Here is a 25,546-nt window from a genome sequence, read left to right on the forward strand (position 1 = left end):
GGCTTCTGCTCCAGCGTCTGGCCCACAGCGCCGCTTCCCACCAGGTGACAGGGTGTCTGCAGGAGCTGGAAGGGCAGCTGCAAGCACTGGCGGAGGCCTGCGCCCTACGCCAGGAGCGCTGCAAGGAGAGCTGGGGCCTGCAGAAGCTGCGGCAGGAGCTGGACCAGGCCGAGGCCTGGCTGGCCTCCCGGGAGGGCCTGCTGCTGGACCCCAACTGCGGGGTGAGCCAAGGCCCCACCATTGACCGGCTACGCGATGGCAGCTGTGGCCAAGGGCAGGTCCTAGTCCTCCTCTGCTCCCTGAACAGCCACGCCAGGCTGTGGACGGGGAGGGTGCGGCTCTTGGTGCCCCTTGGAGCCGGGCCTCACCCTGACCTACTTCTCCCCAGCACTCGGTGGCTGATGTGGAGCTGCTGCTCCATGGACACCATGACTTAGAAAAGTCACTGGCAGCCCAGCAAGAGAAGTTTGCCCAACTGCAGAGGGAGACAGGGGTGAGTGGAGGCTGGGGTGAGAGTACACTGGGATCTAGGGACCTGAGGGCTGGGGGTGGGAGCATCCTGGTCTCAGCCTGAGAGTCGGGACCTCCCCAATGAACGGAGCCCACATATCTGACCCCCCAGGAAAACCTGTTCTTTGCCTAGCCAGCTGCAGGGTCCTGTCACCTCCGTGTCCTGGTAGGTTAGAGCCCCACCATGGACCAGGATGACAGGGAAGTCTCCTGAGCTGACGCAGGAAGAGAAGCCTAATGAGGAGATAGGGACTCTCCAGGTGGGAGGGATCCGGGGCGGCAGAGGCTGATCTGGCTCACCTTACTCCCCTTTCCAAGGTGGAACAGAAGCTGCTGCAGCAGGGGACAGGGCTGAAACCCGGGAGTGCTGGCCACCAGTTTACCTCCCTCCAGCATAGGCCTCTTGGAAGCTGGGGGCCAGTACAGTTGGCTGAGACAAGGGACCTGCAGCCAGGTGTCCCCATTGGGTCACACACACCCTTGGCCACCACTCTCTTCCTGGAACGTGCAGCCAGGCAGCAGGAGCCCAGTGGGGCTGGGGCTGTAGGGGTAAGGCCCACACCCCACAGCCAGCGCTGAGGCCCTGGGTGCTGGGGACACTGGGCAGAGGAACCGAGATTCCCCAGGAATGAAGTGGTCAAAAAGGGGTAGATTCCTAGCCCACCTTCCAGAGGGGTCCTGTCCTCCGTTGCTGGATGTTTCCTGGGCCCCTTCTTGCACTTTCAGGATGCAAAGGGTGCCCCCACCATGGAAGGATTTTTGGAGCTCAAGCAGCAATGGCCTGCAGAGAGGCAGGTCAGTACCAGGAGATTCCTTCTCCAGGCAGCTCTCCTCCACAGAACCACTTGGGCTTCAAGGGGCCATCAAGGCCTGGCACCCTGGCCCCACACCCCTGAGTCTTAAGACCGTTTCATTCTTTTTCCTTTGTATATTTTATTGAGCAATTTGTACACCCAATGTGGGGCTTGAACTCACAACCCCAAGATCAAGAGTCACATGCTGTACCCACTGAGCCAGCCAGATGCCCCAAGATAGTTTCATTCTTAAGACACCTCATAGCTTCTGCCCCCCCCCGCCCGCCCAGGTGGGGAGCGAGTCCCTCTTCCTCCTCTTCCTGGTTTCCCTACATGTCATTCCCTGGCTCCCTCTTCCCTATGGACACCTTGGACCAGTCCAGGACTTTGCTTGGGAGCCTCTGGAGATACACAGGCTTTGATAAGGCCAGGCTGCAGCCTCCCCTCCATGCTCGGCTGATGTCACCTCACCCACCCCCTTCTCTCCACAGCCCAGCTCAAGCCCCTGGGATTGCTGCTGTGGGACCCTGGGGGGCAGTTCCCTGAGCCTCTTCTGGGATAAGAAGACTGCAGCAGAAGTACTGGGCAGTGGAATACAGGCGAGGCAGAAGACAGAGAGGCCCATGGAGAAGAGTGGACATGGCCATTGTGACCCCTCTCGCCTCTCTTCTCAGAACATGGCCCCCGTGGACACCCTTGATCTCACAGGAGCCCAGTGTGAGAGGCTGAGGTACTGGAGTGGCAGGAAATATGCTTTCTCCATAAGGTGAGGGCCACAAGGAGAGACAGACAATGGCCCCAAGACATCCTGACCCAGCAGGCACAGCCTCACAAGAGCAGCCAAGAGGCTCGAGGTAGGGGGTCCCCCCCCATGGGAGGCAGAGTTTTGACCCATGGCTCTCTGCCCAGCAGGCTGAGCAGTGGGGTGGAGATCCCGTATGCAGCACCATCAGAACAGCATGCCTGGAGCTGGCATCGAGCCCTGAGTGGCACGGCAGGTAGGCACCAGGGCAAGCCTGGGGTGGGACTTGGGGCACAGATTCCCTGGACCCCAGGCTGTGGTTTCCTACATCCTCTCAGGCTATAGAGGTACCATCCTCTCTACAGCCTGAGAGGTAAGTGGGACCTTGAGAAAAGATACTAGGAATTTAAGGCCCAGAAAGGGTAAACAACTTGCCCAAGATCACACAGCTAATTTGTAGTAGAAGTAGGGCCATGTTTGACCTGTTGGCTGCCTCCTGGTCCTATCCCACCCCCTTTGTGGAGTGTGCCTCTCTGACACCCAAGTGTTCCTAGGCTTGTTGTGCGACCCTGGGACCTTCTCGAACCTTTGAGTCCTCAAATAGCTCTGAATGTTCTGCCCTTGGGGTATCTACGGACAACGGCCAAACCCACTTCTATCACAAGGGATGCCTGGAAAGCACCCCTGCACCGGGAATCTCTTGGTCCATGTGGTTTGACAGGCTCCACCTGGACAGTGTATTCCAGTCATGTCACTGCCCAGGTGGGAGTCCCTTCCTGTTCCTCCCAGTCTCTCTGGGTTCTTGGCTCCATTCCTCAGTCTCTGGCCCCCTAGGATCTCTCTGAGCCTGTCCTTCCAGAATCCCAAAGGGATCTTGGATCTCCTCCAGGCTGAGCCTTTCTTAGCCCACCTGCGCTCAGCCTTCTAGGAGATGGGGTGCACTGGGGGGCCTTGCACCACCCCTCCTGGTGTGTACAGAGCCTCCTGCAGCAGTTGTAGCTTAGTCTGTGTGGGCTGCTTTTCACAAAAATACCAGACTGAGCAGGTTACAGACAAGAACCGTTTATTTCTCACAGTTCTGGAAGCTGGGAAGTCCAAGAGCAAGGCACCAGCCGACTGCATGTCTGGTAAGAGTCGTCTTGTGGGTGTCCTAGTTCTTGGTGTGTCCTCACTTGGTTGAAGGGGCAAGGTTACTCTTTGGTCAGGCCTCCACCCTCATGACCTACTCACCTCCCAATACCATCACCTGGGGGTTAGGATTTCAACAGAGATGCAAACATGCAGGAAAGTGTGCTGTCTGCAGAGGGCCTAGCATCTGGGCCAGGCTCACCATTGTTCTCTCTGTGCTCTGCAGCCCACTGTCTGAGCCTGGAGCACCGAGCCAGACCTCTGGGCTTCACTGTTGAGCACACTGCTGAGAGGGCGCCCAAGACAGCCGCCTCGCTCAGGTAGGACAGCTGGGTATATGGGCAGATGTGAATCCTGAGCCCCATCACTGGCACAGATGCTGCCCTCTCAAGCCCAAGAGCCAGAGACTCAGACCTGCACTGCTAGGGTGAGGGGTAACGCCCATATTTGAGACCCTCAGCAATAGAAAACCCTAGCACCAGCCTCATTTGGTGTAAACCTCTGCTCACTCAGTAATGGCAACAGAGTCCAGGCCCTGAGGCTCCTCTTCCCCACAGCTTCCAAGGCTGGCCCCTGACCACCTCAGTGAGGGAGCCGCATGTAAGTGCCGGTCAGCTGCAGCCCATGGAGTTGCTGCAGGCTGCTGGCCTTGCCCAGGAACCTGCCCAAGTCTTCCACCGCCTTTCCTGCCCAGGCCAAGCCCAAGGTACAGGCCCCTCAGGGGTCCCTTTGCACATGCTAGAAAGCCTGCCTGGCTCTGTCCTTCGGGGCTCCCACCTCTCTCACCCCTTGGTCTCCTCTTCCTAAGACAGAAGCCATGTTGCAGGACAGCCGTACCCTGCTCTCTGCCTGCCCTTCCCTGCTCCAATGCGAAAGGAAAGCCTTACTGTCCTAGAGTGGGCCAGAAGCCAGGCGGTCATGCCCGTGCACAGAGACAGACCCCACCCTGTTGGGCTTGAGGGGCACTCACAGCACAGCGGAGGGCAGCCGCGGGTATAGTCTCTGGCAGTTCTGCAAGCCCGTCCCGCAGGGCCCTCGGGCTCCACTTTAGGCTTCGGAGCACATGTTGCTGAATGAATAGGCTTCATCCTGGATGGTGGCTTCTAAGGCTACCAGGGCAATCATTTCTTCTGCTGTGACTCTAGCCCCATGCTCAGGACAGGGCCCGAGAATCACTGGGTGAGAGCAGACACAGGGAGCTCGGCCACAAGACCCAGTCCTCTCCCATATGCCCCATACCCCACTGTCACTCCTGCAGCTGCCTGTCAGCTTCCAGGATCCACGTCAACATTAGTTCCAAGGGAGGCCAGAGCCCTTGCATACCAATGCTCGACAAAGATTCTTGGGAGGCTAGGCCCTAATTTCACTCTGCTTCTTTGTTCTCCCAACAGGTCTGGGCCCTGAAGCAAACCCTGAGATGGCACCAAACCTCGAGGCTACAAACAAGGACAGCCTCTAGGGGAACAGAATGAGACTCTGCTGCCAGGCCCCTCAGGACCAGATTCTGGAATAGACAGTTCCTTGTTAAGAGGCAGCCTTTACCAAGGTCACAACTTGCTGAGGTTATGCCATTAGGACTTGCCTCTGGCTCTTCAGATCCTGGGGGTGGCCATCACCACCGTGGGACAGGGGTGCTGTGTCACTCACTGCCAGGGCTCCAGTAGCAGAGACTCCCTCCACTACCACCCCGCCCCCCAACCCTGCCCAGGCCAAACTGGCCACCTCCCTGCTTGGAGAGCGTGGCAGACATGGCCTTCTCTTCAGGGGAGGTTTGGACTGACCTGCTATCTAGCTCGGTGAGGTACCCCTGGGGAGATGTTCAAACCAGTCCTTGCTATGTGCAACCAGGAGCATGGAATGACCTGTCTCTTCTTGGCAGCAATGACAGATAACCCATTAACATCTCACATTGTATGATCCTCTGTGATACATAAACCGCTCTATTTCACTCTGTACAACTATTCAAAGTAGCAAGGGAAAGGGTCACATAGCTTTGAACACTTTTGCAAATATGGTCAGTAACGGCCCCCCAGGTCTACCTCCGGCCACCTCTGAATGTTCTCCTTGAAGAGGAAACCTCCTCCAGCTGAGGAGACAGGGCTCTCAGCCCTTTTAAAACCCTCAACCTACCTGCAAGTACGTGGAGAGGGTGCTGGTGGCTGCAGGGCCCTATCTGGGTAGGGCCAGGCACATATCTTGGCAGAGCCCCTCAGAGCGCGAGGGGGCCATCCAGGCTGCGGAGGCTCTGGAACCGTTGGTGATGACGGTCTCTGCCCGACTCACCCAGATGGACAGGGAGTGAGTCTGACAAAGTGTCGGGAGGGGAGTGGGGAGTCCCGGCCGGGGCAGCGTCATCACTACGGCCGGTGCTGCCGGCGCTTCCGTTGCACAGCTCCACGCAGGGCCTCCAGCAGCTGTTCCTGGTTGTTGCAGATGTTGTAATGTGTCAGGTGGAGCAGCTTGTCCATGTCCTCCGGGCTGTAGGTCAATTTCGAGTAGTGGTAGGGAGAGTTGGATGAAGACAGGTTCACCTCTCCGGCCCCCTTCTCCTCAGGTGTCCGTTGGATGCCTAGTGGAGACAGTGTAGCAGAACAGGGACAGGACGTGCACTGGGGATGTTTGGGGGGGGGGTGGTGCACTGTGGAGAGACAGGATGGAGGGGCTCACCAGGGGCCGAGTACTCCCGGAAGGAGGCATCGACCAGAGGGAAGTGCAGCACTGCTGGGGCATCAGGGCGGTCTGGATCAGAAAACAAGCAGCACTCCGGAGGCTGGCGCTGCTCCTCTGGGCTGGGGGAGATGGGCGGGAAAGGGATGCCCTGCTCCTGGCAGAGCCGGCCCAGGAGCTGCAGTTGCTGCAGGGCAGCAGAAGTGGTGTCAGATGGCTGGGCTCCAACACTGGGCCAGTGGGGGTCAGCTGGGATGTGTGGGACCTGGACACCAACTCATACCCCCTGGCACCGGGCCGGACTGAGGAAGGGGCTCCAACCCCTCAGCTGCGCGGGGCTGCTAACTGCTCCCAGGTTCTGCAAAAACCTTCACCGGACCAACACAAAAACTCAGAGCAGAGGGATCCAGAGGTCTAGACTGAATGGGGGTGGCAGGTGCCACAAAGGGGCATCACCAGCTCCTTCTTCATCTGGCTTCCTGAGCAGAATAAGTCCCCCTAGTGGTAAATTCACAGGATCCACAGTTCATAGGACACTGTTCACAGAGTGTCACAGCCCCTAAGGGAAGGTGGACCACATACTGGACTCCAAGGCAGACATCCCCAGAGGCAGGAGCCAGGATGTCAGGCCAGGCCTAGGGCAGCACGGTCTCCCACGTCTGCCCAAAGCTCACCTGAAAGGCTCCTTGGAGGTTGTAATCCAGTGACAGGATGAGGTCCACATCCCGTGTGGGCCGCAGAAGGGGCGGGAAACTGGTGTTGATAAGGTAGCCAACATCCAGCAGGCAAAGATGGGGCTCTGCAGGTGTCAGCTGGTTGGGGTGCCCATCCAGTTTGGTGGCTGGAAAAGTTGAGGGAATGGGGTAGAAAAGCAGCTATCATTGGTGCTGAGGCCACCCGATCCCTCTGGCCTAATGCTAGCTCCTTGCTACTGGCAGAATCCAACTCTGCCCTCTGGTCCCTCTTCTCTCCCACCAAAAGTAGGCCTGTCACTTCCCAAGATGCCACAGATGGGCCCTGATCCACAAATGAGAGGAAAAAGGGTAGCTGCTCCAAGCAGCCCAGTGAACTAAGCTCAAAGGAGCTTGGGTCCCACGGGCTGGAGAGTGTGGATATCTGGACCAGGGACCCAAAGCTCAGGTGGTCATGGGCAGACCCATGGAAAGCTGGGACCAGAGAGAGAAGAGATACCTTTCCAGGTGGAGAAGTAAGGCTGTTGGAAATAGTCTTTGTGGAACTGAAGACCACGCAGGAAATTATGTGTGGCCTGGGCCAGTGGGCGCCGTGTCAGCAGGTCAGTAAAAAACTCAACAATCTTGCCGGTCCCCGTGGGAGGCTCTTCTATCTTCAGAAGAGGAACCTGCTCCTTGTCTGCTCAATTAAGAAGGGGGAAAGTAGGGCATCTTTTAGGAAATTGAGACCCCTAAACTTTTACCCCAGCTTCTGTGGACTCCCAAAGGCCTGAGAGCCACCCCCACCATCCTCCAGATCCAGCCCCTGTGGGGGCCTCTCCACTTGCTCACAAGGAGCCCAGGCACCCACCCAAATTGGCCTGATCCTGTGCCCAGCGGTCCCAGAACTGGCTGGGCTCTGAGGCCCAGTATAAGCTGTCCTGGAGGCTGGCTGCATACAGATTGCTCCAGATACCTGAGAAAGGGGACACAAGAGGAACAGAAAGGACATGAGGGGGAGAGAGCCCCTACCCAATCACAACCTGACTCTTGCCCACGGCCCATCCTAGTCTGGGAAGCATCCCCATGACTGAGCTGAGGGTGGGTTTGGGGGGGGAGGGGGTGCCTGCCATCTTCGCCAGGCCCATTCTCCCTCTATCTCCGCTTCCCTAACCTCCCAGGCCTCTCACCTTTCAGGAAGCAGATTCGGGACTCAGGAAGCCGCTTGGTCAGGCGCCCCATGAAGAACTCAGAGCCAAAGAGCTCGGAGGGGATGAAGGCACCGTACTTGGGAAAGCCAACCTCATAGGGGGAGAACTCACACCACTCTGTGAGGAGACCACACAGCTTCACTGCGGGGCTCAGAACTCCAGGACCCTCAACCACCACGGGCTTCACACCAGGGAAGCCTGGGGACCTAGAGGCTCAGGCTGGTTACAGGCACCCTGAGCATGAACCTAACAGCCCCACCCCCATCCCAAAGCCTGAGTGACTCTGGTGGGATGATCAATAATCTCTGGAAGGCATGGGACCTGGCCCAGAAGGGGAGGGTGTAACACCCATCTCCTACACACAGGCACCCTGCCAGCTGCGAGATCACACGTCTCCACTCCGGGCTACTCACCAGCAAATTCAAAGGTGGTCAGGTTCTTCTCCTTGCTGTTAAGAGCACAGTAAATGGGCAGAGGGTTCTGGCCTTGACTCAGGGCCTGTCTCTGGTCTGAGAGAGTATGGTCATGGGGCTGGTAGAAGGAGAGGATTTGAACCTAAAGTTGTGCTTTCTGGTGCCTGGGGCCTTTCCCATCTCTACACCCAGGGCGGTTCCCCATCTTTGAACCATGCCCTGGCCACACACCCGCCCCCCTGTACCTCATCGTGCAGCAGGGCCTCACTAATGAGGGCCCACAGGTTGGTGAAGCAGGGCGGGTGGCCCAGGCGGGCACGCTCGGCCAGCTCCTGCCGGTACTGCTGCAGCTGGCTGGGAGCAAGCACGCCCAACTTGCTCTTGGTCACCTGTGTTTTCAGTGACTCGGTGGGCCCTGCCAGGTCCTTCTGAGACCATTCTGGGTCCTCGTAGAGGTTGGCCAAAGCCCTGGGAAAGCCAAAGCCCAGGAGGTCATCGCACACCTCGGACTCTCTATCCTAGAACAACAGACTAGCAGGTACCTTCCAATGGTCCCCCCAAGCACATTCCTCTCTGGCACATCCTTTCTCCCAGTTAGGTCGGAGGTGCCTATGGGGTCCACAACAGCCTTACGACTGCCACCCCCAAACTCCTGCACTCGACGTGCTGCCAGCTCACCAGGTAGAGCCAGAGGCCCCTGTGATGTAGGAGATGCAATCCAAGAGACCCAGCTCCTTCAGGCCAGCCAGATGCCCATACAGGGAAACCATCGCCCGGATCCCACCACCAGTGGCCATAACAGCTACCACAGGGATCTGGAAGAGAGGACAGCCAGGTCAGTCAAGGTCTGATCAGGGCTGTAGTCTCCCAAACATCCACCCCTTTCCCTCTTATTAGGAGAAGTCATTTCCCTAGAAAGTGTCCCAAGCTGATCTGACCCCAGCAGGCTGCCCTCAGGCTACATGGCTCACTGATGAGTCAGATGGGACCCAAGTCCCAAAACCTGGACCAGACCAAAAATCAAGAAACAATGAGAAAGAGGGTGCCTGGCTGGCTCAGTTGAGAGTCTGACTTTTGGTTTCGGCTCAAGTCACGATTTCACGGTTTCATGGGTTCAAGCCCCTTGTTGGGCTCTGTGAGGACAACACAGAGCCTGCTTGGGATTCTTGCTCTCTGCCCCTCCCCCACTCACACTGTCTCCATTTCAAAATGGATGAATAAACTTAAAAAAAAAGGGAGAAGGAAAGCTAGCCCAATGGGGCAGCTTATAAGCTCCAGGTGCCTCATGCAATGCTCTGCATTTGATGGCATCAGGCTGCCAAGAACATCAAGTGAGAGGGAGGCACAGCAGGGCAGGTAGGTAAGAGGCAGGGCCAAGTTCCGGTCTGGTTAGGAAACAGTCAGCTCTGGGCTTGAGGAAGACTGAGGATGCCCATCCAAGGCAGCCCAGCCCACAGACCTCATCTTCCTGTAACTCTTCATCCAGTTGCAGGACCTGCTTCAGGGCCTTGGCCACCACCTGCTTCCTCTTGCTCAGAAAGGCCTGCTCCTCAGCACAGGGGCCGCAGCCTAGCCGCACAGCCAGCTCCCTGGGTCTGGGTGGGAAGGAAGGAACCATCAGGCAGCTCCCGGCCTCATTACAGAAAAGGAAGCCGGGTCTGCCTCACCTGAGAAGCCCACTTCTCAATCTCTCTCTCCTCTCCCCAAACCACACTCCTGCCCATGTCTGGACAGAAGCGTGACATGTGTGGGTATGATGGAGAGAAGGTGCACCTAGACCCAGGTGGGGACACTTGGGGAATGCAAGAAAATGGATTCCCACGACTATAAATGCTGGTGCCTAAAAAGGCCCCCGGGTGGGACCCACCACCATAGATCTACTTCCACCTCTCAGCTTCTCTCCATTACCACCCAAAAATGACTCCAGCGGAGACAAGAAACAGTGTTCCCACCTCTTCGTGGCTAGTCTTCCAGGCATGTGAAGAAGGGCCAGGGTGGGTGACTTCTCTTGTCTCATGAAGATTATTAGCTACGGTCCACCCACAATCGCCACCACCCAAAGGGAGCATGATTTCTCTCTTGTGGCTTCCTGGCCCTCTCTGTGCCTCAAGTTCAAGTGCAGGTGCCTGCCTGCTCTCCCCCACGCCCTCTCCCCCGGACTAGCCAGCTCTCACCCGTCTTCTTTTCTCAGCTCCACCCTCATCAGGGGTTCCTAAAAACCATGAACACTTCAGTCACAAAAGTTGGCCACCATGTTCCTCTCATCCTGGCCTGAGCCACACCCTATGATGCTCCCATGCTCCCTCGGGCCTCCGGCCATCTCCACAGGGACAAGGTCTGAGGCTTCAAGGCAGCTCTGTTCAGAGGACCCCCTCTCCTCAGAACCTGGCTCAGCACTTGTGCAGGGCATGGCCCTAAGACTAAAGCTCCTACCACCACAGGCCCCCTATAAGGCATGGGGCCCAGCCCTGCCTATGCTTCTGGCATTCTTCCTCCGGGTGATCAAGTACCTGGGACGTAGGGAAGACAAGCCTCACCACCTGGCCAGAGGGCAAGGCCCTCAGGGGCACCTTCAGGTGCTCTTGGGGGGTATCCTGTAGGAAGGATGAAAGAATACCTAAGAATCACTTCTGTTCCAGCAGCGATCTCACCCATTGCCCCAGGGAGTGACAAGCAGCAGCAGGAAGAGGGATAAGAGGCCAACCTAGACCCCATACTCTTCCCAGTGTGCCTGATTCTGCCAAGGAGTGAGGGGGTGAGGGGCTCAGCATGAGCAGAAGGACGGCTATAAGAAAGAGGGAGAAAGACTCTGCAGGCCCCACCTCAGCAGCACACTACCTGCAGATGAATATCCAGCTCCTGGTCCCAGCAGGCCGGGCAATGGAAGCAGAAGGAGCCAGCACCCACAGCGGCCTCCTGCGGACCCTCACAGGACCCAGGAACCATGAGCTGAACTCTTCCCCCGGACTCTGGAAATAGGAACCAGAGCAGAGGGGCTGGGAATAAGATCCTGGCCCACAAAGGCCCAAGAGTGTCTTGCACAAGGGGCCTGAAGGGTACTTCCCCCCCACCCCGAGGAGGACGACTGGCACAGGCCAAGGCTCAGAGATGGAGCCCCCATCACAGCCTCTCCAAGGACTAAGGGGACACAGGTCCTGGGGAGCCCCAGCATGGATTTGCCCCTAATCTCTACCAGTGCCTATGAAAGTCTAGGGCAGCTAATGTAAGGTCCCTTCTAAGATCCCCACAGAAAGAGGAAGACAAGGGGCACCTGGGTGGCTCAGTTGGTTAAGCGTCCGACTCCGGCTCCAGTCATGATCTCACAGTTCATGAGTTCAAGCCCCAAGTCAGACTCTGTGAGAACAGCTCTGAGCCTGGAGCCTGCTTCAGATTCTGTTTCTGTCTCCCTCTGCCCCTCTCCCACTGGCACACTGTCTCTTTCTCAAATATAAATAAACATTAAAAAATTAAAAAGAAAAAAGAAAAAAAAGAAAGAGGAAGACAAGGGCAGAGGGCTGGGGGTTATCTTGGTAGGTGGGAGACTTACCCTTCCGGTCCCCTGACTCCTCCAGTCGAACATGCAAGCAAGAGAGCTCCCGGGCCTGAGTCATTAAAAAAGCCCCTCAGACTTGAACCCCTGCCCTGTTAGAGGCCCCCACCTCCCAGTACCCTAGTTTTGGTCCTCAGCACTTCATTACCTTGGCCCTGAGTCACCAACCATTTGCCTGAGGTTGTATCCTCTTAAGGAACCAAAATCCCAGGGACCCCCCAACTCAGTTCTACCCATGCATCTCCAAGGGAGCCCCAAGCTTCAGGGAGGGGGATAGCAGATGGCATGAGGGAGGAGCTTCAACTTACCACCAGAATGCCATTGGTGACAAGCTGCTCAGCACAGTCTGTCCTGAAAAGGACACCAGTGACCCTCAGTGCAAGTCCAGGCTCCCAGGTTCTCACCCCTCAAAGAGGCCACAGCATTCCTTCACCACCACTGGATGTCTCAGAGGGAAGGGTGTCAGTTCTGGGCACGCTCTGGGTACACTGGACTCTGCCCTTCCCCCAAAAGAAGCACTCCCACCCAAGAAGTGCCCAGTGGCCCCTGACTCACAGTCTCTGTAGCTGAAATTCAACTTCTAGCCGCTCCTCACCCTGGAGAGAGGAAGAAAACAAAGTTAGAGAGGTTGAGGAACGTGAGTGTAGATTTCAACACACATGCCAAGGGGGGCTGCTGGGGCCCGAGAGGTGGTGAGAGCCAATGTCCATCTCCACCCTGCTCTGTCCACTTTCTCTGGGATTATTCCTGTGGACAGCAACTCCTGGCTGACAGTAGCCTCTGGATGCCACGGAAGCCTGGACCACTCACTGGAAAAAAGGGCCATGTACCCAGCTCCCCTGCAAAGGATCTCCCCTCCCTGGGCTGAGGCTTTCCACTGCCCTGGGCACAGCCTTGCCTGAGCGCTCAGTGAGAAGCTCTCTCTGCGGAACTCCCCAGCCCGCAAAGTTCCCACGTCAAATAGCACCGACAACACGGGGTCATCATTGGTCAGAAGGTCCTGGTCAAAGACTTGCAGCTGCACCACATTCTGGAAGGGAACAGAGTAAGGGGCTGCAGGAAGGAGGAGTGGGATAGGAAGGTGAGTGGGGCCATGGCAGAAAGCAAGGGCTGGCAGGAACAACGGGCAGGGCAGGGGCTGACACCTGGCCCACCTTGAGCTGGCTGTGGATTCGAAAGCGAAAGCTCTGATTCCAGATGGGGTTTCTGCTGTTCTTGACCGTGCGTGTCTGCAGCCTATGGCTAGAGGCCGTGGGCAGCCACAGACTCACATAGCAGTCAGAGGGGGTTACTGCAGGAAGAAGGGACAAGTGCCTGCTGACAGCCAAGAGCCTTACCCAGCCCAGCTTCCCAGAGTCCATGACCTTCCATTATAGGCAGCCCTGGGAGGCCTGGAGACCCTCAGAATGGGACTGAGTCGGGAGGCAGGAAGAGCAAGAAGCTGAGGCACAATCCCACATTCCACCCAGCACCTCCTCTCGGCACCCTCTCCAGGACCCTTGCACGCCCAGCCCTACTTATATCTCTTCCCACTGCCCTGTCCCAGTCTGAATCCAGTTCCAGAACCACTGTCCTCCCTGGGCCCAGCACTCACCTAGGTCCTTCGAGGGCAGGCCACAGGCCTGCAGGACACGAATGGTGAGCAGGCAGGTCCCAGGCACCTTTGCCTGCAGAGGAGGGACAGGTCAGGCTTGCTGCAGGCTGCTGGGCCCAAAGCCAACAAGGGCCAAAGAAGAGGCCAGAGTACCCCCTCCAGGACTAATTCTGAACCAAAGGGATCAGCCCTTCCCAGCCACATGGCTGCCCTCCACCCATCAGAGCTCTAAATGGAAAGGAGGCTATGGTATCTACTGATGATGCCTGCCAACACTTACACAACACTCTGGGCCGGCGCTGGCCCAAGGGCTTTATGTACATTAACTTCTTTAATCACACAACTATGCTGTGTGTAGGGACTAATTATGACCAATCCCACAAGGAAACTGGAGCACAGAAAGACAGAAAGCCTACATAGTCACTTGCCTGAGGTCCAGGGCCAAGACTGCACCAGGACGGCTCGACTCATGCTCTCTACCCCACAGCTTACTTGCTTCTAGCTACTGGTTTAGTGTCTTTTAAATCTTTCCACCCCACATTTCCAGCTACCCCTTGCTAAGCTGCCTTGAGGCGGTCTTAGTTGGCAGGAGGCCCGTGATGAGGCGGGCAGGGGGGAGGGGGAAACAGCAGAATATAAGGCTACAGAGGGAGGGGAAGAGGCATGTCAGGACCCAGCCTGGCCATGGGCCCCTTGGTGGGGCTGCTCCCCTGGTTGAGCAGCTTAAACGGAGGCATTTTCTGGTTAAGCAAACCCTCTATCTGGAGAGGTAGAAGTGAGGAGCACAGAGTTGGTTTTCAGCCTCTCGACCCCTGGCCAGGACTCAATTCTGGAAATGGGCTCTCTGCTTGACTATGAACAGTAGTTAGCATCTCAGACCACACACAGGTTTTCAAGTCCTCCAGGTGCTACAGGTCAGGCTAAAGAGGACCCCCAAGCAGGTCCATCCAAACCCACAATCATGAGTCTAGGGATATAAACCATGGCAAGTGTGCCAGGAAAGCCTGTGCCAACTAATCCTGGCCTTCAGCCCTGCCTCAGAAGGGTCTTGATGGATGGAGTTGAAGGGCAGAGCCGGGGAAGCTCATCTGTCAGTGTCTGCCCTGGGGCCCCTACCCTCCAAGCAACTGAGTCAAGAGCACCTGAGCAGCCACTTCCTTCTGGGACCCCAGGACAGTAGCCCAAATCCATGGCCCTGAGAACTCTGCCTGGAGCCCATCTCTAGGGCAGGAAGAACTCAGGATGACCCTTATCCCAAGATCCGGCCCGTTCCCTGGCTTCTGCTCACCACCCTGGACCAAGTCTGGCAAAGTCCCCTCTCTACACCTGGGGAAACCCACAGCTCCTCTTAAGAATCAGCATTAACCAGACCCCAGAGGGAACAAAGGTCAGCCTGGGGGCCCAGGGCCCCAGGAGGTCTTACCAGAGCCATGAGACAGACAGTCCTCAAGAGCCACAAATGACAGGCAGTGGGCGCAGGACCGAAGACTGTCGGCTTTTTAACGCAGAGCCAACAATGTGCCAGTTGGCCCCAAGCTCCTCCCTGGTCCCTCCCAACCGCCTCCGCTCCACCCAAGCCTCACACTCACTCCAGGACAAGCCACCTGTCAAGGAAATGAGGAACCTTAAACCTACATGGCCCCTGTAATGGGGGCCTACCACCCATGAAGACCCATTCCCTCTAGGCATTACCATCAGCACCTACCCCACCCAACCCTGCTCTTGTGCCTGGACCTAGAAGGGCCACTGACATCTGGAAAGCAGGGAGTGGACCCAGGGCAGCACCAAATGGATAAGCCTTGTCCCCTGTCACAGGGTCTTTCACAACCTCCGGTGCCTGTAGGACAGGAATGCCCGGCCCTGACTGAAGCACTTGGCTAATGTGAAGCGGGTGCCCCAGGTCTATCACCGCCTGGCAGGGGCACGGTTTGTTTCACGAAAGAGCCCTCCCAAGCCCCGTGCCTGGCTGCCTCCACCCTCGGCACTGGGTGGCTAGGATGATGAGGCCTCTGAGTGGCTCTCCGGGAAAGGGGCTCTTCCAGGTCTGGGTTGGTGCAGGGAGGGAGGGAGTCTTGAGTGTGTGGAGACCCTGTGGCGGGGATGGGCAGGGGTTTCTGTCCCCTCCTACCTATGCTTGTTGTGGAAGAAACAGGGGTGACCCTCGGCACCAGACCCCAACAGCTTCCCTGGAGGTGGAGGAGAGCAAACAAGGCCAGAGCAAAGCTAGGCACAGCTTTAGAGGCCGAGACAGGGAGGTCTGCACCAGAGTTAAAATGAGAACCGCTTGCCCTGAGAGGGGCTGCAGTGGCTATCATGGGAGTTGGCAGCAGAGGTCCTCAGTCCCAAGCCTGGACCCAGGCCTCACCCCCAATCAGGGTCACCTTGAAATGTTTACCTGAACCTTCCAGCCCTCACCAGACCACAGAAGGCAACTTCAAGAGGGAGTCTCAGCACACATGAATCAAAGCCACCTTTTATTGAACACTTCTTCTGTGCCAGCCCCTTATGGTCCTTAAAGATCTCTCTCCAAGCCTCACAACACCCCATGGGGTAGGACCCATCATTGTCTCTGTTTTACAGACAGGACACCAATGCTCCAAGGTGATAAGTCGCCCACGGTGCTGGTAAGAGGCTGCACCAGAAGTCCCACTCCTCCTCCAGTACAGGCAGCTGCCTCACCTGTGTGGTAACTTCCTGGGAGCTCACACCCAGACCTGCCTGGCACCTCCTGGACCTCCAGATCACCCAAATCCTCCAATGCAGATTCCAAGCTGAGCTGGGCCAGGAGTCAGCAGACTCTGACTCCAGTTTGCCTCTGGAAGTGACTTGGCCTGGGAGGGACACGACCTTTTCCACCACTTGTCGTTGGCAACGTTCACCAGGGTTCCATCAGTCGAGGCCTGAGGCCTTAGTGAGGGAGTCAAGCAGCTGGAAGTAACTGTACTTAAGGTCATACTCCATGTCATACCAGTAGTTCACTGTGGGGAGAATGGAGACCTCAGCATGAAGGTCCCCCTCCAAACCTACTGCCTCCCAAACCCATCCCCCAGCAGCCCTACTGGGCAGCTCCTCACCAGCAATGCAGCCATGGGACTGCTGGACGTGGTGGAACCACAGGGCCGGCAGATAGAGCATCTCACCGGCCTGTACGGTGCAGCAAAGGGCCCGGGCCTGACTGTAACTGGGGTACCGGGCCAGATCTGGAGCCAATGGGTCCAGTGGGATCCAGGGTACCTGGGGATACAGTGGATGCCAGGGAACAGTCCCAAAGCCCCCGGCCCTCCAGCTCTGTCCCTTCCAAAGGTAAACACCATGAGCTCTGCCCTGTTCAGCACTGGGAAGGCCCAGACTTAGGGATTTTTCAGACTAAGGTGCCACCTCCCCAGCTCTTTTGTGCCTTCTCAGAGACACGGTTCCTACCCTTCTCCCTCCCCAGGTCCCAGGAACAAGGCAGATACCTTCTCCATGGCCTCTTCATCCACCACTTTAAAGGAGCCCTCTTCAGTGAGGTGGTAGGTTGCTGGTGTGTATAGCTCTGAAAGCAGAAGGAGAAAGGTACAGGGACACTCAAGTGGCCTGCAGCTTGCCAGTTCCTCCCCTTTGTTCCCTGAGTGCAGTGGAAAAACTGTGCCCACACCTCCGTCCTGGCACACCAGCCTGACCAGGGCCCTTGCTGCCCTCCCTCTACTTTGGGCCACCTGTCCCCCAGCCCCTGAGGGCTGAGTCCCCTACCATAGGGGATGAAGGGCCGGTCACTGGGTGGATGTAGCAGGAAGTGTTTCTCTCCAGAGACCACGCAGTAGAGGTTCTCATAGTGGTCCTTATGTACTGCCAATACAAAGAAGGCCCAGTGGGCAAGGTTATGAGGGGCAGGACACAGGAGGGGACAAATGACAAGACAGATGTGACAGGTGGTATAACAGAAGATCGCACAAAGTCAAAGCCGGCTCAAGGGGATGCCAAGGAGTCAGGCAGAATTCCATCAGGGACTTGACATTTGCTTGACATTCATCTCTACCAAGGGGGGAATCCAAGCAAACAGAGTTTTCCTGAGTTCACCCCGACCTAGCTGCCCTTCAGGAGAGCTTTCTGGAGACCTAGAAGAAACAGTCTCCTCCACGCCCCACTGCCATGGGGACCCTCCCCAATCTGAGCTATCAGGACGCGCTCTGTTACACCCAAACCCCAGAACCCCAGAATAAATCTTAGAAAACAGTCAAACTTCCGTCCAGACCCAACCTTCCACTCTTGATCTCCTCTTCCCTCCTCCCCCACCTCTGTATTCCCCTGATACCTACAGGATGTCACTGCAGCCACATCCCCCAGCCAGAAGTTTACAGCATCAGGCATCTTTCCTGCAGGTCAGAGGTAAGAGATCAAGTCAGAAGGGACCATCCTCGAAGGCCAGGCTAGGAATAACCACCATACAGTGATGCTGGACCAGAATCTTGGGGGAGCCAGGGAGCTCACAGGGAGAGAACAGAGAGAAGGGGCAGAGGAGGGCCAGCTCCAGAAGGAGCCTCCTGCCCTGTGGCAGAGGAAGGGTGACAATGTCCAGTAGTTCAATGCAAAGTCGTAGCCTGGAGGTGCGCCTGCGTGGCTCAGTCAGTTAAGTATCCAATTCTTGGTTTTGGCTCAGGCCATGATCTTGGAGTTTCATGAGTTCAAGCCGCGTGTGGGCCTCTGCACTGGCTGTGCATCCTGCTTGGGATTCTCACTCTCTTCCTCTCTCTCTGCCCCTCCCCCACTCACGCTGTCTCTCTCTCTCTCTCTCAAAACAAATAAATTAATTAAAAACAAAAACAAAAACAAAAACAAAGTTGTGGCCTGGAGACTTGAGCATTTAGTGCATAGCACCTGACCCTGAGGGGCCAAGAGTATGGGCCAAGTCATCACCAAAGGAAGAAGCAGCAAGCAGGGCTGACTCCTGCTTGTCCTTCCCATTTCTTCCCTGCCCAGCCCCTGCCTCCACTCACCCAGTGCCTCGGAGGCCCAGGGCACGTGGGACTCTAGATCAGGCAGTAGCTGGGGCAGCTCGGTGAGCAGGTTGGAGCACTGCTTCTGCACGTAGAGGACTCCTGGGTGCTGGGTCTGGCCCTCTAGCACATCCAGCACGTAGCTCAGGGACAGGCGACGCTCAGCAGGCATCATAAAGCGATCCCCTCGTACAGCATCCGCATAACCATCAGGGGTCACAGCCACACTCACCTCTATTGAGCCCACTGTGGCTCTGGAGGAAAGGACTTTTCAGCCCATGTCCAAATACCACAAAGTATCACCCAACATCCCCCCAGGGGCAGCCCCCACCTGAGATATGGGAAGGACCACTTCTGCAAAGCTGGCCAGTGCTGCAGGGCGTTGCGGATGATGCAAGGCCTATTGGGGCAGACCCAGTCCCGATAGAAGTGGAGTGGAGTGGGGGGCTCATCCAGGTAAGGCACAGCAAGAGGCACACTGAGCTCTGAGAGAAAGAAGGGGTGGGGGTAGGGTGGGGTTATGAACCCAACAGCACCCAGCTGCTGCCCCAATGCCTGTGTAGAAGATGCCCTCCCTGGGCAAGACACACTACTATCACTGGATAATGCCCATTGATGACCAAGGGACCCTGGACAACCAGAAACTGAAAATTGAGGAGAGAATTTAAGGCAGAAAGCATGAAGCACCCACAAACACACCAGGATGGACCAGGGGATGGTGCTCAGCCCACAACCCACACCCTCCTTGGGACCATGTCCAGCCCTATACAGTGAACCCCACGGCTTTCCCACTCTGCAGTGTCCAACCTCATGGCATCCATTAGGAAAGGGAAACATGGAGGCAGTACATAGAACTCCAGAATGAGTGGTGCTGAGGCCCCAAAGCCACAGGCTGGTGTGGGTGAGTCAGGCTCTGGAAAGCACCCTCCAACAGTGATACTTACCAAGCTCTAGAATGTACTCAGTACTTGATTTAGCCAATGCAGAGTATCAAGGGATGATCCTATTGTCACCTCAAGAAGATTACAACCTAACTGTGAAAACAGGCTGCTACAGGAAACCACAGGAGGAAAAGTAAGGGCTGAACTGTGTTTTTGATCTTCCTGAACAGCATCACCATCCTCAGGAGATCCAAGACTACCATGTGCATTTATAGTTGTGCAGTGTGCCATCTGCACAGATGTCTATAGGGCCCCGTATCCCTTCTCACAAATCTATTCTTTTTGGCTCTTCCTTCTCCCTCACTTCTGTCCACCCCTATGGATTGTCTCTAAGTCCTATTGATTCTACCAACCACCCCCTCCTTTCCTCTGCTGGTATCCATATCCAAATAACCTCCTTGGGGCCCTCAAATGTCACTTCAGTGAGGTTTCCTTCCCAGGCCACCCTTTTAAACTGTAACCTGTCCCCAACAATCCTACACTTCTTCCTTTTTTCCTTCTTTCATTCATCACCACCTAACATACTATATATCTCACTTATCCAAATTGTTTATTGATCTCTCTTGCTAGAATAGAAGGTAAGCTCTATGAGGGTAAGGATGCAAATCTTGTTCATTGGTATACCCCCCAGGACCTAGAATAGTCCCTAACACACAGCAGGTGCTCAACAAATACTGGCTTAATGGTTGAAAGAAAGTCTCCAACATCTCCTGACTGGCTGATCGCTGCAGTGAACTAACTGGTTTCCTTGGGGTTTCATTCCACTCCCTCTCAAAAGCATCCCTCACCCTGGCCCCCATCATCTTCCTAAAATACAATCTCATCTTGTCATACCCCTAGTTAAAAAAAAAATCCTTTGATGGCTTACCACTACTCCTTACAAATTATAATGTGCCTTGGCATGCATTCAAGGTGATACATGATCAGGCCCAACCTACTTTTCCAGTCTGGTTTCCTCCTGTCTGGTGCCTGCCCCTTACCACACTCTACTCAGGTGGTGCCAAACTTTGTTCCTACTGCTCCCACAAACGGGAATGCCTTTCTCCTGGCTTCTATAAAGGGTACACAGGGCTTTGCTTTGTTTGTTTCATCCTTGAGATCTAGCCTGAATGTCTTGGCCGCAGTGGGCAGCCACTGCACTAATTTTCACCTCTGAGGTCTCCATGCCAGTCATCTTTGCTTTGCATTCAGTTGAAAAGTAAATGTCTTTAGCTCAAAAATTAGAACTGGGTGGGAAGACCCTGGTAGGCCCAAGAAAACAGAAAAGGGAAGAGCTGGAACATGTGCTTGCTTCACCGGCCAGAGAGGTAAGATGGTACCTGCCAAGCAGATAAGGGAGCAAGGGAGAGCAAACTGGCAAAGGGCCTTCCCAGTCATGCCAGTCCATCAAAGCAGTCATCTTGGGAGGGTGATTTGGGGCTCAGTAAATCTATTATTCTCACTGGAATTCTTTTTTTCCCACTGGAATTCCTAAAATGCGTGGAAACTGCCTTTCTTTTCACCGTTTGTATTTCCTGCCATTACTGAATTTTTACTGCCTCACCAATTAAAAGACTTCCTGTAGATAATGACTACTGCTCCCTTCTGAGGCTTTGATGTGAGAGAATTTCAAAAGGGATTCAAACAATTCCTTTGGCCCAACAATTCTTCTGCTAGAAATTTAACCAACAAAAATACTCACACATGCGCAGAATGACTGCTCCAGGCACACTGGCATGTTCCAGGTTCCAGGTTCACTGTTCCATGAACACACCAGGCACACTCCTACCTCAGGGCATTTGCCCCAGTGCCCTCAACCTGCAATGCTCTTCTCTCAGATGTCTGTACAGCTCACTCCCTTTCTACAAGCCTGTGCTTGAATGTGGCTTTATCAAGGCAGCCTACCTACCCTGACCATCTTATTTCAACCTATATCCTCCACTCAGCCCCTGGCCTGAGACCTCTTATTCTGCTTTAATTTTTTCCCCCACAACACTTATCTTCTAATCCATTTCTTCTACTATATAATTTACTTATTACTCATTTAGTGTGACTAGGGTTAATGATCTGTCTCCTCACTTGGAATGTAAGGTATGGGAGGGCAGAAATTTTATTCAGTGATGTATCCTAAACACATTGATCAGAGCCTCACACATTGAGGTGCTTAGTGTTGAGGTGCTCCTAGTATTTGTTGCAACACTAGCAAAAAGACAGACTGTAAATGACCTAAATGTCTATCAATAATAGGCTGATTCAGTAAATTACCACAAGTACACAAGGTGAAAAAGACTGCGGAAGAAGGATATGGGGTGGTCTTCAAGATACATAATAGTGCAAAAAAGTGTTTAGCAGACTAACAGTTGTAAACAGAAGGGTAATATATATAGTGCTGCGTGTGTGTATGTGTAGATATAAACATTATTTCTGGAAGGATTCAAACTGGGGCCTCAAATGGGAGGGGTGCTTACTTCACATTATAAATCCGTTGCTTTTTAAACCTTGTGTCCGTGTTGTTAATTAATGGTAAAACAAAAAGCAAAAAAAAAAACAAAAAAACAACAACAAAAAAAAAAAAAAACGGAAGAGAGGGAAAGAGCAAAATAAAAACCAACCAGGGGAAGAGCCAGTGATTACTTGTACAGCTGCCTACAATTTTCCCAAAGCTCTGCACCACCTTGGAGAAGTCTGTTCCTGAATAAAGCGTTCCAGCTGGGGTTCTGAAAGGGAACACCTGACCACCTCAAGACTTCACGACAGGCAACAGAAGGCTGCCCCATTATTCCGGGCGGGTTGACCGTGGGAAATACACCAGGGTGAAGACTGGCCCAAACGTTGGGAGTAGAGTCAAGACACGCCAGGAAGCCACGAGGACCTGCGAACACCGGAACAGGGGAGCTGAGGCCCCAGCACGGGGGTAGGAGCGAGGTTGGGACAGACGAGTGATCCGAGTGGGGCCAGCAACGAGTTAGGTGCACGAGCGTCTGCGCTCCTTGAAAACACGAACTAGGGGTAAATGTGGTGTGGGCGGCCCAGGAGGGCCAGGGCGCACCCGACTCCGGACTCTGCTTCCCCACATGCCCAAGGTCCCGCCCACGTCCTGAGACAGCCCGGCGGTGGACGCAAGACGGTCGCAGCCTCTGCGCGAACCCACTCACCCCTGGCGGCGGCCGGGAATTCTCGTAACTCCCTCCGCACCGCGTCCAAAGCCGCCTCCGCCATGACGCCGCCGCCGCTCTGCGGCCACGCGCTCTCCCTTTGAGACCCCGCCCCGCCGCGCCCCGCCCCCCGCCGCGGAGCCTCGCGGCCTCGGAGCGCCATCCTCTCCCCCGCCCCCAGCGCACCCGGATTCTGCTAACCAAGCGGCGGGAGAGGAGCTGTGCTGTCTCCAGCCTGCCGCACTCGCTGGCATCCCAGATTTAACAAATGATTGTGTTTATTGATGAGTTCATACATCAATACAAATGGACGAGTTAAAAACGGCCCCTGCCCCGTGAGACCTCGGGAGGAGGGAAGCGCCCATGGCCTGAACAAAGTATAAAAGTTATAAATAAGGAGGTTTTCAAAACCGGGTCAGGGCAAATCTGTTCGGGGGGCGGGGGGGGGGGCAGTTGCCGGTGGCCTCAGACATGCAGAAGGGGACGGGCGCCGGCGGCCACAAGACGCCCTCTCCCACCTAAGCGCTCAGCTGAGGTAGGGAAAGGGCGGCCACCTTCTCACAAACCTTAGCGATAGTGTTAGCTCCCTCCTCTGAAGGACTGGTTGGCTGAGGATCTCCAAGAGCCCAGACCAGAGGGCCAGGCCTGAGCCCTATTGGGGCTGATCTGTGGCTGTTGTACCGGTTGGGGGAGTGGTAGTAGACTTCTAACCCTCACAAGGGCAGCTGCAGCCCTGCCAGGGTCCACCCTCAGCCGCAGGGGTTCTTGGGGCCAGGACTTCTTTGCAGTGTGGCCATGCAGGTGGTAGTAGTACAGAAGGGGGGTGGGGGTGGTGAACTAGGTTTCATCTGTTCTGGTGCACTCTGGCTGATGCAAACAAGAGCGGGGCACTCTACAAAAACCAACTTTCTAAGTTGCTGCCTATTGAACCAGCAGGGCCCCAGGGCCTGTCCATGGGAGAATAGGTTGTTGTGGCCTGGAACTTCAGGAAAGTTACACTGACTTACCTGAGGCTGAGAGAAGCAGCAGGGCCCAGAGACACGTGTTCTTCACCCCAATTCCTCAACCACTGCTTCACTACTTGGTCCTATACTACCTTAGCCCACTGTACCCTATCTCCTTCCCCTCACCCCTAACAACTGCCCTTCTAATTCTAATCTACCCCCTGCCCTCTACTACATACCTGTCCCACCTACCACCTTTCCAGTGTGTCTCTTGGCCCCTTCTGCACTCCCATGTGCCTCCCCCTCCCCTCAACTTCCAGCATCCAGAGCATCTTGGGTGCCCAGCACTGCCTTTGAGGAGGCTCCTTCCACCTGAACCAGGAACCAACAAGCCATCTCACATCAGCTAGGTTGTGGACACCAAGAATCCAGAATTCAGGTTACTACATTCCAGTCCTTTTTGTGCTCCTTGATAGTTCCATATGAGCCAGGGTGGTGAAGCAGGAGTAGTACATGAAGGGAAACCAGGCACACATCAGCCAGCCAAGTACTCTAGCGATAAACACTCAACTTGTGTGTGTGTGTGTGTGTGTGTGTGTGTGTGTGTGTGTACAGTTCTGTGGCTAAGGTCCTTAGAAGGTGGGCTGGTGCCCTGTAAACCATGAGAGAAGTTCTAACACAGGCTTCTGACTGGGCATCACTCAGGATGCAAGGAGAAGGTGGCCTCTGGGTCTAGGAGCCTGCTGGGGACAAGGGTTGGGAGGATAGGGAAGACCAAGGGGCTAAGAAGAGGAGGCCAGGGCTTTATGTTTGCCCAGCAGAGGGCTTTACTGTCCCGCAGCAACATCCCACAGCTGTCTCCACAAGTTCTGGCCAGGAGAGAAAGGGGGCACAGGGAGAGAGATAATGCTAGGGCTCTCTTAGAGGGGGGATGGGAGTGGAATGTGGGGGCTCAGGCCTTGACACCAACTCAAGCCTCCTGATGGCTAGGAACGCCCTGGAGGACTAGAGGGCTCTGCCCTACACAACTGCCAGGAAGTGGGGAAAACATAACCCCCTGCTCTGGCAGCCAGGGGAGTACAGCTGGTGTGGGAAGGGAAGTGGAGGTAGAGGTGAAGCTCCGCTGTTGGCTGAAGGGCACTGAATGCCACGTGGCCTCTCACTTCCACCCCACCAAATACCCTGTGTGTGCTCCACCCCAGGGAGCTGATCCCTGCAGTAATTTCAAATGGCTTCTAAGAAGAGAGGGCCAGCCCTTCCCGATTTCCCCCAGATGGGGCAGGCTGCCCTCCTACTCCTCACAGCACCAAGATGACAAAGATCTAAGACCTACCCTGCATGAGCCACTGAAGGGGCTGTGGAGGCAGGGGTTCCAAGAAAGTGAGGCGACAGTCAGGGAAATAAATTAATAAATACAGGGGCCCCATGAGGAGTAGCTGGGAAAACTGCTTTCCCTCTGAGCACTGATCCCTGCGATCCACTCCAAGCATCCCCACAGGTTTTGGAGAGTGGAGCAGGGGCTACAGTTTGGAATAAGGGAAGCATTCACTTGGAATAGGATTCTGGAACTAGAGTCTGCGTTCCATGCGCCGCTCCACAGCCCGAAGCAGCAGCTCTGAGTATTGCTCTAGCAGGGCCTGTGTTTGCTCAGCCCCCACAGCCCCAGGGCTCCCACCCGGGCTGCACAGCACTGCGCCAGCCAGGGCCTCTAGCTCCTGCCTCACTGAAGAGAAGGTGTTTCTGAGGAGCTGGGTGATGCGACTTTGCTCTGCTGAGGGCGTCTTGCAGCCAGCCACCTGCAGGAGGACCCAGGAAGTGAGTTGGAGGAACAATGGAGGAACATCCTGTCAATGGATGTATAAAGGGGAGGGGCCCCATCTGGGTCTAGCCTGCCTCCAAAGAAGGCCCTGCTGGACTGCCCCCTATGTCTAAGTTGGCCAAATAGTTTTTGAATATGACAAGGGATACAATGAATAATTATACTGGGACAACAGACATAAACTGGGATGGTCCTGAGCAAGCTAGGACATATGGTCTCTCCACCCTTACCCCTCCAGGCTGAGAAAGTCTCCGGCTCTTAGGGCCAATAGGTCCGCGATTCAAGAGCCCCGGCCTAATGGCCTCTACCTCCCTCACCTACTCTGCCCAGAATGTTCTTGATTGCTCCACCCATCTGTCAGTGGAAGAGCCTTAGCATGGTTGTTCTGGATACACAGCTAGCACTCTGTCTCCCCCCACGGTAGGCGTCCAACACGTACCAAGTGGTAGAGC

General features: G+C 55.5%; 2 protein-coding genes across 2 annotated transcripts in view; one reads left to right on the top strand and one right to left on the bottom strand.

Annotated features, from left to right (window-relative positions):
* Positions 1-3,981, top strand: part of LOC125917878 (spectrin beta chain, non-erythrocytic 5-like) — a 44,647-nt gene extending 40,666 nt beyond the window's left edge. The window contains exons 59-67 of the mRNA XM_049623971.1: positions 45-221; positions 389-493; positions 829-1,059; positions 1,237-1,305; positions 1,796-2,034; positions 2,214-2,302; positions 3,123-3,173; positions 3,401-3,494; positions 3,732-3,981. Of these exons, the coding sequence (XP_049479928.1) occupies positions 45-221; positions 389-493; positions 829-1,059; positions 1,237-1,305; positions 1,796-2,034; positions 2,214-2,302; positions 3,123-3,173; positions 3,401-3,494; positions 3,732-3,981 (1,305 nt within the window). The remainder of the gene's footprint in view (positions 1-44; positions 222-388; positions 494-828; positions 1,060-1,236; positions 1,306-1,795; positions 2,035-2,213; positions 2,303-3,122; positions 3,174-3,400; positions 3,495-3,731) is intronic.
* An 892-nt stretch (positions 3,982-4,873) lies between these two features.
* PLA2G4B (phospholipase A2 group IVB) lies at positions 4,874-22,417 on the bottom strand. The gene is given in 25 exon segments (XM_049623972.1): positions 4,874-5,743; positions 5,842-6,028; positions 6,516-6,682; positions 7,033-7,212; positions 7,384-7,488; positions 7,703-7,840; positions 8,137-8,254; positions 8,382-8,604; positions 8,815-8,951; positions 9,596-9,731; positions 10,311-10,348; positions 10,647-10,730; positions 10,975-11,105; positions 11,684-11,738; positions 11,995-12,018; positions 12,223-12,282; positions 12,585-12,716; positions 12,841-12,977; positions 13,281-13,353; positions 16,739-16,815; positions 17,013-17,108; positions 17,579-17,635; positions 18,257-18,510; positions 18,588-18,741; positions 22,332-22,417. Coding segments are annotated over 25 exon segments (3,039 nt in total). The 5' UTR covers positions 22,396-22,417; the 3' UTR covers positions 4,874-5,531.
* Positions 22,418-25,546: the final 3,129 nt, after the last annotated feature.

This window comes from Panthera uncia, unplaced genomic scaffold (assembly GCF_023721935.1).
Source record: "Panthera uncia isolate 11264 unplaced genomic scaffold, Puncia_PCG_1.0 HiC_scaffold_270, whole genome shotgun sequence".
Taxonomy (NCBI): Eukaryota; Metazoa; Chordata; class Mammalia; order Carnivora; family Felidae; genus Panthera; species Panthera uncia.